The 18,462-nt window shown below is 20.9% G+C and overlaps 4 protein-coding genes across 4 annotated transcripts; 1 reads left to right on the top strand and 3 right to left on the bottom strand.

Annotated features, from left to right (window-relative positions):
• Positions 1-1,379: 1,379 nt before the first annotated feature.
• PY17X_1029700 (conserved Plasmodium protein, unknown function) lies at positions 1,380-4,964 on the top strand (the record flags this gene model as incomplete). The annotated part of the gene is made up of 1 exon (XM_718523.2): positions 1,380-4,964. The coding sequence occupies one exon, from the start codon at positions 1,380-1,382 to the stop codon at positions 4,962-4,964; it is 3,585 nt and encodes a 1,194-aa protein (XP_723616.2).
• A 700-nt stretch (positions 4,965-5,664) lies between these two features.
• On the bottom strand, positions 5,665-9,461 carry PY17X_1029600 (conserved Plasmodium protein, unknown function; the record flags this gene model as incomplete). Its single annotated transcript, XM_022956301.1, has 3 exons — positions 5,665-5,769; positions 6,000-6,083; positions 6,234-9,461. The coding sequence occupies 3 exons, from the start codon at positions 9,459-9,461 to the stop codon at positions 5,665-5,667; spliced, it is 3,417 nt and encodes a 1,138-aa protein (XP_022813360.1).
• Positions 9,462-10,605: 1,144 nt separating this feature from the next.
• On the bottom strand, positions 10,606-13,782 carry PY17X_1029500 (conserved Plasmodium protein, unknown function; the record flags this gene model as incomplete). The annotated part of the gene is made up of 1 exon (XM_718770.1): positions 10,606-13,782. One exon carries the CDS (start codon positions 13,780-13,782, stop codon positions 10,606-10,608), a length of 3,177 nt encoding a protein of 1,058 aa, XP_723863.1.
• Positions 13,783-15,696: 1,914 nt separating this feature from the next.
• PY17X_1029400 (uncharacterized protein) lies at positions 15,697-17,406 on the bottom strand (the record flags this gene model as incomplete). Its single annotated transcript, XM_718769.1, has 1 exon — positions 15,697-17,406. One exon carries the CDS (start codon positions 17,404-17,406, stop codon positions 15,697-15,699), a length of 1,710 nt encoding a protein of 569 aa, XP_723862.1.
• Between the last annotated feature and the right edge of the window lie 1,056 nt (positions 17,407-18,462).

Genomic DNA, 18,462 nt, shown 5'->3' with positions numbered 1-18,462 from the left:
AGTATAATAGTGAAATGCATACATATATTTCTTTCAGATTGTTCTTATCAATTAAAAAAATTTAACCTACTTTTATATTTAGTTTGTATTCTTATTATGTTTTATATGTGTGAACGCACACTTAGCCCATTTCTTATATAATTTGTTTTGTCATGTTATTAATCACCTTATTCACTATTTTCTTGTAGTTTTTTTTTTTTTTTTTTTTTAAAATAAAAATAAAAATAAAAATAAAAAAATTATAGGCTTGTAATATATATCACAAGTTTTGTAATTTTTTTTTTAATGTATTCCCAGATATTATTGTAATATTAAGATTTATATGAATACATTAATTTGCTATTTATATATTTACATCCAGTTTTTTTTTTTCTCTCATTTTTTCTCTTCTCTATTTTTTTTTTTATCAGGGTTATTTCCCCAAATACATCGTCTTGTACAATAGAAAAATTAGCTTGAATAATTAACAAAATATATATATTTTTTTATTTTATTTTTATTTTTTTTTTATTTTTTTTTTAATTTGTGATTCTTATTCCCCAATATATTTACACATATATACATTAGACCTCTTCAACACACTTACATAATAAGTACAGTTGACTAAGCAAATAGGCAAATAAATAAACATGTAATATATACATACATAGATAGATACATACATAGATAGATACATACATAGATAGATACATACATAGATAGATACATACATAGATAGATACATACATAGATAGATACATACATAGATAGATACATACATAGATAGATACATACATAGATAGATAGATATATACATTTTATTTCATGTTATATATGTATGTGTATCTTATAATATGATACCTAAGATCTCACAATTTCAGTTTAGAATACAAATTTATATTCGTCAGTGTGCTTATCAGTGTAAATATAACAAAATAAAATATAATAAGATATAACAAAATATAATATAACAAAATAAAATATAACAAAATATAACAAAATAAAATATAATAAACCGTTTTATATTCTTAAGTTGGGACATTTAAAAGTAATTTATTCACAATTCAAATGTGATCAGAAGTAGCAAAACAGAATAAAAAAAAAAAAAAAAAAAAAAAAAAAAAGGAGACTAAAATTTATATCTATAATAATATAAACAGAAATAATAAAATTAAGGATATGAATATTTATTAATAAAATACAAAAAAACTGGATATATTGTGTAATGTGTATATATTGAAAAATGATAGATAATATACATAAAAAATAGAAAGAAAAATAATGCTGTATAAATATATATATATATAAGCTAAATATATTTCAAAACGTAAAGGGATGAACGATTAAAAAATATATATATATATAATTACACATATATAAAACCCTCATTTTATGCAAAAATGAGAAAAATATTTTCTATTGCACATTCTAATTTAAAATTAAAAAAAGGAAATATAAATAATATAAGAAAGGAACATATTTTAGAAGAAGAACGAAATGTTTTTGATGATTATAAAACAGATGTAACTGATAGCGACACTAAAAGTGAAAAAAGTGAGGAAAATGAAAAAAGTGAGGAAAATGAAAAAAGTGAGAGAAATGAAAAAAGTGAGAGAAATGAAAAAAGTGAGAGAAATGAAAAAAATGAGAAAAAAGGGCAAAGTTATCAAAATGAAAGCGAATCTGATGTAATGAGCAAAACGGAGGATAACGATTTTAGCTCAATCAACACAAATTGTAGCAAAGAAAACGGAGGTAAAAATTGCAGCAAAGAAAACGGAGGTAAAAATAGAAATGAAGAAAAGGGTGGTACAAATTGTAGCAACGCTGATAGTGTGCAAGCTTCCAAAAATAATTCCGAAAATGTAGATAATAAAAATATTTCAGTAAAAGAAAAAATGATTGAAGATCCATGTTTTGTACCAAAAGAATCTCGATATTTTTTACATGATAATAGATTTGAAATAAATGATAAAAATGTAAAAAAAAAATATATGAACGATAATAAAATTAAACAGTCAAATAATGTCTATTATATAGATGATAAAAAATGGAAACATGATTTATTTTATAAATATAAATATAATGGTTATTATTTAAAAGATAGAAATAAATATCAAAATTATTACTCTCGTACTAGTAATTATTATAAGTCAAATTTTTTATATCCCTCTTCATATAAAAATAATAAAATAAATATTACAAAAACAGTACATAAAGAAAATATTAATAACTTACTGGTTAATTCTAAAGAGAAAGATAAAAAAAATAAATACGATAAAATAAAAAATAATAAATATGTTAATGATTTTAAAAATGAAAAAAATATGTATAATAAAAATTATTCAAATATAACATACTCATATAATGGGAAAAAAGACAAATTTATGAAAAACAATTATTATAAAAATAATAATAAACAAATGTCAAATGTTGATCAAAATAAAAACAGTAAAAATTCTAAAAGTGTTATAGACCCAATAAATGATAGTAGCAAACAAATTGTGAAGAGTGATGAAATTGTGAAAAAAAAAAATTTAAAAAATGTGGAAGAAGAACTTAAATGTACTGAAATAAGTGTGAATGATGTAGAAGATAAAAAACAAATTGTATATACTCATGAAAAAATAAAAAAAACAAATAAATATAATGATGAAAAAAAAGACAAAATTTCATATTTTGACAAAAATATATATAACAATAAATATATATTAAATAAAAAATATACATCTATGAAATATAAAAAATTATCACAATTTCATTATTCATATCAAGGTCAATACTTAAACCGAAGAACAAGAAAAAATGGGTACACTATTACTAATGATAATAAAAAATATAGCAGTAAAGCATATAGTAATAATAGCAATGTTAATAACATAAATAGCATAGATTTAAAAAAACGGGACAAAAATAGAAATATAAATGATAAAAATATATATTTAAAAAATGAGAATGAAAATGAAAATGAAAATGAAAATAAAAATGAAAATAAAAACGAAAATAAAAACGAAAATACAGACAAATCTTTGAAAAAAAATAGTGATAATTTGAATGGGCCTTATACAGATATTAGTCATACAAATGATCAAAAAGAAATTATAAAAAATGACGAAAAAATAAAAAAAAATGTGGAAGAGGAAACAAATGTAAAAATAAACAAATTAAAAGATCATGAGAATAACGATAAATGTCAAAATAGTACCCGTGAAATTACACACACAAATAATAAGAATTATAAAAGTAACGATTGGAAATATAAAAATGATTGGAAATACAAAAATAACAATTGGAAATACAAACATAACGATTGGGAATACAAACATAACGATTGGAAATACAAAAGTAACGATTGGAAATACAAAAGTAATGATTACGAAAAACCTTTCATAGATTTTCATGATAACAAATTTGGTGATAATGTTCATAAAAAAAATAGTCTGAAATACAACAAAAATGTTAAGGATAAATATTTTTCAAAATCTGAAAAATATTACCCTACTATAGAAAGTGGTTCAAAAAATGATAAAAATTATAAAAATTATAAAAATAAAGATGGAACAAATAATAGGAACACATTTTATGCCAAAGATAATCACAAAGATCGTTCTCAGAAATATTCCAATTGGAAAGATATAGATATAAATTCTGGAATGAAAAATGAAAAAAATTCAGAAAAAACAAACGAAAGTGAGAAGGAAAAAGCAATCAACAAACAAGATCATATATATAAAAGAAAAACAGAGAATAGCATCAATGTAGATATTTGCGAAAAAAAAAAACAAATAAATAGTGGAAAAAATGTAGAAAAAAGTGTAGAAAAAGGTGTAGAAAAAAGTGTAGAAAAAAGTGTAGAAAAAAATGGAGAAAAAAATGGAGAAAAAAATGGAGAAAAAAATGGAGAAAAAAAAGATATATATCAAAATATAAATAACAATAATAAGACTATTGATGTTTCACTTATTAGAAGAAAGACAACAGAAAAAATAAATCATGAAACAAACAATAAAAATAATTTTGTAAAAAAAAATGACAAACATGATGACTTAACAACAAATAACAATTATAATAATAAAAGAAAAAATCCAATTAATAATGGTATTTCAAATTTTAATGAATTTCAAGAGGATAAAAAAAATACTGTTAATGAACATATAGACAATAATAATAATAATAATAACGAAGAAGATATTAAAAAGTATTATTATAATAATAATGATAATTTAAAAAATAAAATGTTATATCAAAAAAATATAAAAAATAATTATAATCAAAGTAGTAATATACAAAATTATGATAACTATATTAATAATCCAAATTATCAGATATATGGATATGATAATAATAATAATAATTATATAGAAAATAGTAATAGCACAAATTATTATTATAATGAAAATTTATATTCAGCAAATAATAATAGTAATGGAAGTAATAATGAAAATAATTCTAATTTCAATATTGGAAATAGTGATACAACAAATATAGGTAGTAATAATAATTACATAAATGATAATACAACATTTTATAATGATAATGGATATCATCAAACTCACCATATGAATAATCAATTTATGAATAATAATTATATGAACAATAATTATTTAGCTAGCTTAAATTATATGAATGAAGGAAATTATATTAATGATACTAATTATATTAATAATCCAAATTATCATGAATGTAGATATATTCGAAATAATTATATAGCTGATAACTCTGGATATATTAATGATAATAATGCTTATATGAATAATGATGCACCTAATTATATTAACGATAATAATGCTTATTTAAATAATAATCGAGGTTACATGAATGATACAGGATCTTATATTAATGACAATTATGTTCAGGATACATATATAAATAATAACTATATTAATGGTACTAATAATTATTACTATGATTATATCCAACCAAATTATGTTAATTCAAATGAAAAATATTATTATAACAATAGTAAATATATGAAACAAAATTAGTTCAAATACATTGTTTACATACATCCATATATTTATTCATGTGTATATACATTACACAAAGTACAAGTTGGTGTGCAACATTATTTATTTATTTTTTTTTTTTTTAATATTTTTACATGACCAGTCATGTCATAAAATTACTAATATATATGAACATGGAATATAAAAAAATAATACAAAAAATATTACACATGAATATGTGTGCATTCATATTTTTGAATATATATGTGTGTGATATTACACTGGCTTATTCTCAGTATCACTTATACGATATGTTATGATCCATTTGGATGGATATCTGAAAAGACATACAAGTATTTATGAAACTGCATTTATTGAGTTTGCAAATTCATCATATTTGTATAACTATATTTTATTTATCTCTTTTGTTCATACATAAAAAGATAAATGTGAAAGCTTATTCATATATATATGTATTCATTTTTACCTGACTGTTAATAATATAATCATATATTATTTTGATCAAATTTATACATACAATACATTTCGTACATTTTTATATGAACAAATTTTACATTTTTTACTAAAATATTTTTTAATTAAAAAAATAATAAAAAAAGCTAAACAAATTATTATATTTCTACATTTTTGTGTGCGTATGAATTTCGTATGACCATGTCATATTAAAAATTATTCCAATCATACTTTCAAATTTCAGTAACTCTTCCTTTTTTTTGTGTCACAACTTCTTCGATCTGTTCACTGGAAATGCTCTTTTATCAGGAGAATCAGGAATACTCAAAAAATCATATTTTTTAAAAGCATCTCGTTTTTTGTAAAGTACCTATATTAAAAAAAATGCATATACACACATATTTATTTTGTTGTTTCATAACACATTATAATTTATTGTGCTCATTTAGTATATTTATTATGTCTATGAATTTTTCAAACGCATTAAATATAGACTAAGCGGATATTTCAAAAAATAATATGCATGTAGTTATGTACATATATATATTGAAATATTCATGTGCACACTTTTAAACGGTTTTCTTTATTTTTTGACATTACCATTAATATTATCAACAATGAAATGTGGGTACAAAATTCGAGAACAAGTTCTGCACTTTTTATGCAAATCTTTGGGTAACATAACTGAAAAAGGTGAAAAAGGTGAAAAAAATGAAAAAAGTGAAAAAAGTACAAAAATGATTGCGAAACACATCGTAGAAATGAGCATGCCAAATTTAATAGTACATATATTGGCCAACTAAATGTAGCGTTTATTCTGGTTTTATTTATTACCTTTAATAACCCAATAAGGAAAAAAAGGAAAAAGAAAAAAAAAGACAATGGAATAGATAAATAATTCCAAGACAAGTGGGAATATAGACATATAATAATTTTTTTTTGTATTTCTATTTTTTGATTCATATTATTGACATTTCTTTCAATTTCTGGAGAAATAATTGAAGAAGATGTTCCGGGGATAAAAATAAAAAGAGATAGAAAAAAACGTTTTAAACATGTTTTATAAAAATATATTAAATTAATTTTAATATAAATAAATACTTGTTTTATTAATTCTGTTCCTATTTTTATTTGATAATTTATATTTCGATTAAAATTGTTTGATGGATACATTAAATAAGTGTGGAAAATAAAATATGTTATAGCTAATAAAAATATATACCCATCCAAATTTCCATTTGTTAATATTATATATGAAGTAAAAAGAATATTTAATAATATGCTTGTATTATTAAGTACATTTATATACAATAATAATAATGTTAACATAAATTTTAATAAATAATATTTATCTTCATAATTCATATTAATGAGGAAAAATGTTATACATGAAATAATAAGAGATATATAAAATTTGATTAATGTGTTTATAGCAAAAATATAATTAAAAAATAAGGTTAATATTATTGGAATAAATTTAATTATATATATAAAATATTTATCACAATTATTATCATATTGTCTTGTATTATTTTTATATATACTATTGTTTTTGTGAAATTCTGATGTTATAGACAATCCACTTAATTTTGTTAAACTTATAAATATATTTTCAATTTTTTCAAAATATGTATTATTAAAATAATTGAAGCACTTATTCAAATGTGCTAATCCTGTAACTTTTTTCTCGGATAATAAATATAAAAAAAAATAAGTTAATAGAATAAATAAACAAATATATATAATAGCATATTTCAAAGCTTTATATATATTTATTATTTGACTTTTTATTTGATTACCCTTTTTTATTATATATCTGCTATTTATGTATACATATATAAACATAAATGGGAAAAAAAAAATTATATTCTGTATATTAATATATATTGATATAAAATATATCAAAATAGCTAGAAATATTTTTTTTAAAATTATAAAATTTATACACCAAAATAGTAAACCCATTGATATGCTATTTATATAATTTATTTTACTACATAATAAAATTGGATTATATAATATTAAAATAGATGAACATATATTTGTCACAAAATTATTATGTTCAATTTTTTTTCGAAGCAAATGTAAATTATATATCACTCCTAATGAGAATACACAAAATTCTGAAATTATAATTAGCATTAAAAATAGTACATATTTCAAAGATATAGTATTTATATCTATTTTTTTTTCCTTCCAAATATTATTTTTTAATTTTTTTATTTTTGCATCATCATCATCATCATCATCATTATCATTATTACCAATTGTTTCAGTTTGTTCTATTTTAATGTTATTTTCTTGTAAATTATTTGTTACTTCAAAATTTTTATTCTCGACTATTTTTTGTTCATCTTTTATATTATAGTGACTTATTTTTTTAAGACTATTTATGTATATGTAAAAAAATGGATAATTATTAAAATGATTTTTTTCCAATTGATAATCAAAATTTATATATCCAATTTGTGGGTCATTCAAATAGTTATCAATTTCATGTGTGTGAAATAATATATATATATTTTTAATAAATTGTGGAATTAAAAAAATAAATAAAATAAAAAATAAATATATATAATATTGATATATATTTTTTCTCTTTTTTTTTTTTATTTTTACACCATGTGTTTCACAATTTAATACGTCTATTATGATGTTGTCTTTGTCTAGTTTTAATTTTTTATAATTATAAAAAAATTTATAAAAAAAAATATTTTCATTTATACATTCACAATTATTAATTTTATAAAGCATATTTGAATAATTTTTTTTAGGTTTTTTATCATAGGTAATTAAATTTTTATTCACCTTTTTTATATATGAATATATTAAATGTGAAGTTTCAATATCAATTATATAATTATTCTCAAAAAATTTGGAAAATATTTTATGTTTATTTAAATAATAATAAAATATAAATATTTTATATTGATAATAAAAAAATAATTTATGAGTAAAGTTTTGAGATTTTTCAAATATGTCTAATATAGTTATTTTAGGTATCCAATCTTTTGAATTTATTAATGTACTAAGAATATTTTTTTTATTATATTTATCTCCTGTTAATTTTATTACATTTTTTTTTTTAAAAAAACAAAAAGGTATATTATTTAAATTTACACATATTTCACTAAATGGGTAATCATTAAAAATGCAAAAATCATATACAATACTTTCTTTTATATTATAATATTTTATAAAAAAATTATAAAAATTGTTATAAAAATTTTCCATTATATATTTATTATTTTCAAATATTTTATTTAATAATTCTCTTTGAATTTGTTGCAAATGTGTAGTTATATCTTTGTATATAATTTCAAAAAAAATATTTGCATAAAAATTTAATTTTGATTTTTCTTCCTGTCTACCAATATTATATTTATCATAATTATCTTTTCCATTTTTATTATTAGTTCTATTCGAATCATTGAATTTGTCATGCTCTTTTATGAATTCGGACTTAAAAATATCAAAGATTTTTAAAAAATAACATATTTCATCTAAAAATAATGAATATGAATTAAAAATAGTTTCAAAATTAAGTGATTCGTATAATCCATAAAATGAACAAATGCTATTTTTATAAGCATTAAATTTGTATATCTCTTCACAATTAAAATAATTGTTATTATTTCCATTTAACTCTGTCTCATTATTTTTATTATATAATTCGATGTTACTCTTTTTTAATAGTTTTATATTTTCTATAAAATTTGTTATAAAAAATGTTTTATCGATAAAATAATTTTCGTCAAAAGCTTCTACCAATTGTAAGTATTTATTTTGTTGTATATAATCAGAGCCACTTCCATTTACATTCCCATTCCCATTTTCATCTCCATTCCCATTCCCATTTTCATCTCCATTCCCATTCCCATTTTCATCTCCATTTTCATCCTTTTCTGTAATTGTTACATATATATTGTCGCTATTTGCGAATTTCGACTCCTTTAAATTTTTTATTTCTTTCTCTATTCTTTTATTGTAAATATTTTTTTTTTCCATCCTACAATTTTCGTCACACACAAGGAAGTTTGCCTTTGTCGTATTTCTCAGCATTGTCAACGATTATATAATTTTTATGTATTTTTTTTTTTGAAAATTTGTTTGCATATTATATTATATAAATGTGGATGTGCGGCTAGCATGGGGCATAATTTTTTCTGTACCTTTTCAGTATTTTTTCTTTAATTCGCCCCTATTTTCTTTGATTTTTTTGTAAATTTTCTCCAAACTCCCCTCCAAATTTAAGTAAGCTTGTTTTCCTTTTGCTCATTCTGATAAGTTTCTTCATACAATTCGATGAATTCTTCATTTATAAAATAATTCACCAAATCGCTTTCTTTAATTATTAAAAAAAAAAAAAAAAAAAAAAAAATTTAACTTGTCAACTTACCAAAAATGTACAATTGCCACATATGTCATTACACTGTTATGCTATTTGTGTTATTTTAATTAAGGGGGAAAGTAAAAAAATTAACAAACAAACAAATAAGCAAATACACAAATAAATAAACAAATAAATAAACAAATAAATAAACAAATAATAAACAAATAAACATATTCCGTATTTCTCCGGATTAGCGCGTGAAATATATTATGCCTTTGCTGCATAACAGCTATCTAGCTAATTTGAAAAAAAAAAAAAAAAAAAAAAAAAAAACCAAACAAGTTAAAAATATAAGAAATGATAATTTTTTAAAAGTTTAAGTTATGTTATTTAAACAAAATAAAAAATACACATATATATATATATGTAAATCGTGTAGAACATAAATTAAAAAAAAAATAAAAAGACGATATACATATTTTTAACAAATATTTAAAATAATTTGTAAATAAATATTATAAAAAAAAATTAGGAAACTTATATATATATTATATAAGTTTGCAAGTATAAGCACACACAAAAATATATTATGTACGATTGTGTGTATATATAGCACATTTGCGAAAATGTGAAAATTAGGAAAAAACTTGGCTAACTTTTTATTTTGCATTCAAAAGAATGACACAAATATTATATAGATGATATATAATTAAAAAAAATTGTAATAGAAAATGATGAAATAACAAATTGTGGGAAGTGTTAAATTGTGGGAAGTGTTAAATTGTGGGAAGTGTTAAATTGTGGGAAGTGTTAAATTGTCTTTTCTTAGTGTCCATATTTTGCTTTCATTTTATATTCCTCTTATTTGGCTATTCAAATATCTCGATCATAATAATCAATATTTAAACTTCTATAAGATAATAATAGTGATGAAAAGACAAACAATAAAAGTGGTAATGAAACAATAACAGAAATTATCAAACATTTTAATGATATTTTATTTATTTTATTAAATATATATATTGTAAATTGATTGAAAAAATGAAAAATATAATAAATAAAATAATATATAAATTTTAAAATATAAATTAAAAATAAAACAAAAATATCTTGATAATATAATGAGCTTAATGTTGATTTTTTATTATCATCCTTATTATTTTTATCATATAAACTTTCATTACAATTATTTGTATTTTTGCTATTACATCTTTGAGTATAATCAAAATAGCAATTTGTTTCAAAATTTGAATCATCACACTGTTCTCCATAATTTGCATCATATTTATCATCATAGCCCACATCATAATTTGCATCATATTTATCACCGTTTAAATCATCAATGTGCATAGATCGTGTAAATAATCTATTTTTTAAATTGCTAAATGTACTAAATTGATGTGTATATGGGCTGTTTGTATTTTGTTTAACCATATAGTCATTATATATATCTCTATCATTTTGTATATTATATTTTTTTTTCAATTTAGCATTTCTTTTATTTATATTTTTTTTATGAAATTCTTTTTCAGAATAAGACATTTCATCATGATCTTCATCACCATGTTTTAAAAGAGTGTCTAATAAAATATCTTTCTTTAATTTTGTCGATAAATTGCAATTTAAATTTTTTTTTATATTTTTTTTTTTTTTATCTTTTGAAAAAATATTAACACCATTAAAAAGTTCATTATAATCTTTATTTTCATTAATATTTTCGATATATTCTGGATCATCATTATAATTATAATTATTTTCTATACTATTTAAAGAATATTTTCCTTGTTTTTTTAGCATATCCTTATTTTTTTTTGATAAAATATTATTACTAGACATACTAATACGTTTTTCATCATTTATAACACTATTATAATGTTTGCTATTTTCCATTTCATTATTTTTAGTAAGGGTATATTTTCTCGAAATTTTTGAATTATTTCTGCTTTTTGATTTTCTCCTTATTTTATTTTTTGTAGATAATTGCCTAGTTGGTGCCAATGTATTGATTCCCCCCCAACCATTGCTACTCATATTATTGCTCACGCCATTACTACTTCTGTTATACACGTACTTATCATCGCTATAATGATAATCTTTACTGTCGTTTAGGATATAATTACTAAAGTTGGTGCATTGAGAATTATGAATTGACTTATGCAAATTAGATGGCATTTTATTACTTTCTAAAAATAAATTTTTCATTTTATCAGGGTTTAAACATTGGCTTCTTTTATTCCCTCCAATACTTTTTTCACGAATCATATTACTGTGTCTACATTTTGAATTATTCCCATAATCATATAAAGTAGAAAAATCATTTGAGCCATGTGAAATACGACTAATATGTAATTGTGTACTTTTGATATTATTAGAATTTATACTTTCTGCATCTATATTATTTGAGTTTCCTACATCTATCATATTTTTTTTTCCACTATTTTTTCTTTCCTTAAATTTTCTTTCATCATTTTGATGAGTATACTCGAATTTATTATCTACAAAATATGGATTACCAGAATAACTATTTATTAGTGTCTTATTTTTGTCATAATTTTCTAGTTCTGATATGTTCAAAATTGTATTTTTGTCATTATATAGAGAAGATGCATTTGACTTATATTTTGTGATACCATCCGAGTAATTGAGATCTGTATACACTTTATCTGTATACCCTTTATCTGCATACACTTTATCTCTATTCATATTAAATCTATTTTGTTCGTATTTACTAATTTTATAATTATCATCATCATATTCATTATTACTGTGATGGCTTGAATTGTCAAAATGGTCAAAATTGTCAAAACCTTTTGTTATGTACGACCTTTTAATATGATCAGAATTTTCGTTTAACGAATCTTTTCTACTTATTGAACTTTTTAATTTATTTTTATATAAACAATTATTTTTAATTTTTGTTTTTTTCTCATTTTCTTTGTCATAAAAATGTGAATATGGCATGTTTTTTTTTTGTAATTCATTTGTGATATTGTTAGGCAATTGATAAAATGATTTTTCATTTTTTATTTTTCTATCCATATCAGATTGATCTAGTTCACTACTTGTATATATTTCATCATTTCTTTTTAATTTAGTATGTTTTATATTATTATTAATTTTTGTTAAGTATCCTTTTTTTAACATCATTTTATAATCATCCATACACAATGAATCATTTTGTAATTTTTGAAAAAAATCAGAATCATTTTTTAAATTATCTTCATCAAAATTATTATATAATAAAAAATGTGAATGCATATCAGATTTACCAATTTCATCTTTATATTGACTTTTTCCATTTTTATCGTATTTTAAATTATCAATAATTTTTGTACCCCTTTTTGATAAGCTATTAATTATTGTATCATTGCAATAAGTTTTATTGCTACTATCAATTTTGTTTTTTGTTTGTCTTATACTAAAATTGTCAATAGGACCATAATTTGGCGACTCTTTTCGTTCATAATTTTTAGGACCATAATTTGGCGACTCTATTCGTTCACCATATTTTTTAGGACCATAATTTGGCGATTGGCTGGTTCTGCTTAAATTTCGAAATGATTTATTAATAATATTGTCTAAATTTGATATGCTATTGTAAGTTTTTGTTTTATTTGATTCCTCTAAAAAATGATAGCTAGAATTATTGTTTGTATCAAAATATGGATAATTTTGATTATTTATATTTTTTTTTTGTTTGCTATAATTTCTACTTTGCCCACTTCCTACTGTGTTCCGATATTTATTTATTACATCATATATATTTTTATCAAAATTTTTTATTTTTCTAGAATTGTCAAATTCATTATGTTGATATGTTAATTGAGGATCTTGATCATCCTCTAAAATATATTTTTTTCTTTTTAATATTTCATTTTGTTTATTATCATAATATATATTCATTTTATTGTCTTTTCCTTTATTTTCATAATATTTATTAAATAATTCATCATATCTTGTATTTCTTGATTTATAATTTTCTTTTATTCCAATTTGAGATTTTATATTTATAATATCTTCATTTTGACTATCATTATATATATCTCCCATTTATTTTTTTTATTTTATTACACTTTTTTTTTTTTATATAATTTTTCTTTTTAATTATAAAAAAATATTTATTATCAATCATTATATCATATTAACTATTTTTAAATAAATATTTAGTACCCATATCCCATAACATGTTTTTTTAAAAAAAGTATTTCAATATTATTTTGATAAAAAAAAAATAAAAAAATAAAAAAATAAAAAAATATATCCACGCATTTATTCTTCGAATACTCTCATAAATATCTAAAAATATTCATATTTATTATGCTACACATTAATTGTTATTTTTTTATCCACAAACTAGTATTTTTTTATTTTTTTATTCACAAATTAGTAACTTTTTTATTTTTTATATTTTTTTAATTTTTTTGTCAAATTATTTATGTATATTTTATATTACCACACAAAAAAATTGTCCTATTCGATTACACATATTAATAATGTATTGCTTATAAATAGCAATACTACTAAAATTGTAAGAAAAAAAATGAAAAAAAATGGAAAAAAAAAATGGAAAAAAAAAATGAAAAAAAAAAATGAAAAAAAATGAAAAAGGACAAATATTTTATTTTGTATCATACACAAAAAATCCAAGCCCTCATATAGTTCACCTCTCATTTCGTCATATCTTATTTGTGATTACTTGTTTTATTTTTGGGTACAATAAATAGCTAGCTAATTAAATATATTAACTACCAATAGTATAATTTACACATTCAAGTTAATCATAAAAATAATTATATTTTTACTACACTATTATATTACTAATATATTAATGTATGTATTTTTTCTTTTGCCATACATACACATAATATATTTAACCGTTTACCATATGTACAATGCACACACATTTTTTTTTAAAATTATAACATCCTACACCCCCCCTTAAAAGGAAATGACCAAAAAGGGTAAAAAAAGAACGAACTATACCAAAAATAAAATACGCAATAAAATAAGCAATAAAATAAACATACATATATATATAAATGTGTGGCAGCATTGCCGAATACAATTTAAACTATTTTTATGCTTGTGCTTTTCAACTTTTTGTGCCAATTTAAGTAGGTCATTATATATAATGCCCTTTAAATGTTATAGGATTTAAAAAACTGTCTTAAGCTGTTATTCGCTATATTTTTTTTAAGGCTAATTAATATGGCATACTAAAATTTCAACAAAGTAAACCCCATTTTCTACATATTTATATACCCCATTCTCTACATATTTATATACCCCATTTTCTACATATTTATATACCCCATTCTCTACATATTTATATACCCCATTCTCTACATATTTATATACCCCATTTTCTACATATTTATATACCCCATTCTCTACATATTTATAATTATATTTTTCACAGTTTAATGCGTTTTCGATTTGCACACTATTTAATGTGGATTACCAAAACACATAAACAAAAAAAAAAGGAAAAAAAAGGAAAAAAAAAGGGAAAAAAAGGGGAAAAAAAGCGTATATAATATATTTAATCATCTGTTATTCAAATGTTCTAACTATGTGCATACATGCATATCTTCATTTGACCCATTATATATAAAAATTATTATCTACAATAAATACAAACATATTCGGATATAATTAAATCATTGACTATTTACATATACATAATATGTGTGTGTGTAAAAAAAAAAAAAAAAAAAAAAAAATATATATACCATATATACATATATAAATGAGAAAAAGGGTTATAACAAATTTTAATCAACAAAAAAAAATTAAGACTTGAATCAAATTAACAAATAAAATTTTATTAACATGTATATAATTATGCACTTGATATATTATTATGAAACAAAATAAACACAACGGTTATAATTGTGTATAATGTTTGTATATATATATATAAACATATATTTTTTTTTTTGTTCGAGCATGTATAAAAGACTATTATGTCTCAATGGGAGATGGTGGTACACTAACTGTTATGTTAACCAAATCTGTAATGAACTCATTCATACATTCTATAGAATAAGCACAAGTAGCTGTAACTCTAAATCTTGGTAATTTTAAAGGGCAAGCAGGATATATAACAGCAGAAACTAGCCATTTTTTGGTACGTAAAAGTGCACATATTTTTAATAATCTATCAGCATCATTTGGATATATAACTGGTATAACACTAGTATCATCATCACCTTCTACAATATATTTATTACATTCTGGATAATTTTTTGGCCATAAATTTAAACCTGTTCTTAACCCATTTCTTAAATATTTAGAATTAAATTTAAGTTTATCTAATTTCCATGGTTGTGAATCAATTAATTCTAGAGCCTTTAATGCAGCTCCAGCACAATATGCTGGTAAAGGTGCAGAAAAAACATTACCAATACAATGTATATCTAAAAATTCAATAACTTCATCTGATGCTACAATAAAACCACCTACAGAACTTATTGATTTACTAAATGTACCAACAATCATATCTATTGATCCAGGCATATTATAATATTCTTCTAACCCTCTTCCAGTTTTTCCTAATACTCCTAACCCATGGGCCTCATCAACAAACAATCTTGAATTATATTTAATACATAATTTTTTAAATGATGGTAGATGTGGTATATCACCATCCATTGAATAAACTGATTCTAAACAGATCCAACAATTTCTATATTTATTTCTATGTTTTAATAATAATAATTCTAAATCATTATAATCGTTATGTTTAAATGTATATGCTTTTGCTCCAGATGTTTGTATACCAATTTTCACACATGTGTGTGTGCGACTATCATATAAAACAAGATCGGCAGGTGTAGATACAGCTAATATACCTGACATACATGCTAGAAATCCACAAACAGATAATATCGAATCATTTCTTCCATAAAATTTCCCAAGTTTTTTTTCTAAATCACGTAATATTTGACTATTACCACCTAACATTCTTGGACCATGATTTCCAGTTGACCATTCAGATGCAATTTTGATAGCATAATTTTGTACTTCTGGATCTCTTACAAAATCGAGATAAGAATATGATGACATTGTTCTTACTTTTTTATTTTCACATAGAATATATTCATTTTTAACATCTGATACTCTTAACATATATGCCCATTTATCTCGTTTAATTAATTCTCTTTTTGCATCTATATAACTTTCAAATTCTTTTTCATTTTTTTTAATAGGTAAATTATATTTTTGTTTCAATAATAAATAAAATATATGTTTTTTTGATTCAGCTTTATAGTTTAATATAGCATAATTTTTATATAAATTAAATTTTTTTGTTATATATTTTTTCCATTCTTTTAATAAATTTATTAGATTACCTTCAGTAATTGATTTTGTTAGTTTTAGAATAAATTGATATGTTAAATTTATAAAAGTACTTATTTTATTATGCCTTTTTTTTTTAAATAATTTATTTTCCATACATGAATTTCCACCAAAAATTGAATGTGGCATTGGTAAAAATTCTCCCAAAATCCAGGATAATTTAGGTGATCCTGGCGCAGCATCTTCGCTAAAAATTGCTAATATTATAGCTAATAACACAATTATTGCTATTAAATAATTTACAACATTAGATTGGTATATGTTGTCAAATTCTATTTTACAATTAAAGTTCATAAGTTTGTTTATTGACATTATTACTATTATTTTTTGTGTTGTATCGTGGCCTAGCTACTTCTTTACCCTTTATCCGATTTTTTTTTTTTTTTTTTTTTTTTTTTTTTTAAATTTATCTTATTTTTTATCTGGAATTGTAAATCACACTTTTCGTTTTTATTCAAAATATGTATCACTATAGAACCGACTTTAGTCGAGTAATTCGATTTTACTTGTTAGCAACCACTAATTTTGTTAAACAAAAACAGGATGGTTTTCAATTTCAACCTATTTAATTTGTTTACTCACATGTATGTATGTATGTATAGTATATATATGTATGTATTATATGTATGTATATGTATGTATATGATGTATGTATATGCATATGTATATATATGATGTATGTATAGTATATATATGTATATGTATATATAATGGATACAAACAAATAAAAATTGTATATATTATCACAGTATTAAGTTTTGAAGAAATTATATTAAAAATATACACGAACAAATAATTGCATTTATATATTTTCTAAATGTATAAAAAAATATTTGAATTCATGTACATATGCAACATATGTAAATTTCTTACATAAATATGATAATATTTTTTTAAATAAAAAAAGCAATTATGAATTATTATATGGTTGGGATAATAATGGTATTTAAAAAATAATATCACATTGGATACATGTTACAATATTTGTTGTATTATGTTTTTTTTTTTTTTTTTTGTATATTTATCGTATTTATAGTATAGAAAATAAAATATAATTTTCATACTATTTGATCTGTTTTAATTATAAATAATATAACATGTTTGGTTAATGATTAAAACACTAATTTTATTATATATTAAATTTGTGAATGTATCTTAACAAAGCCAAGAAAAACGGAGAAAAATTATACCCTTAATCGCTAAATGTTATAAATGTGCAAACAATAATAATATACAAATAAAATGAAAAACAACGAAAAAAATTTATCATCAAAATGAATGTAAAAAATATATAAATATTACACAGATTGAAAAAAATATTATGCACATATTTTTATATATATTTCAAATTCTTAAAATGTAAATAAA

Source organism: Plasmodium yoelii, assembly GCF_900002385.2.
Source record: "Plasmodium yoelii strain 17X genome assembly, chromosome: 10".
NCBI lineage: Eukaryota > Apicomplexa > Aconoidasida > Haemosporida > Plasmodiidae > Plasmodium > Plasmodium yoelii.
Note: the sequence above shows the minus strand (reverse complement) of the source record. Positions and strands in the feature narration are given on the sequence as shown.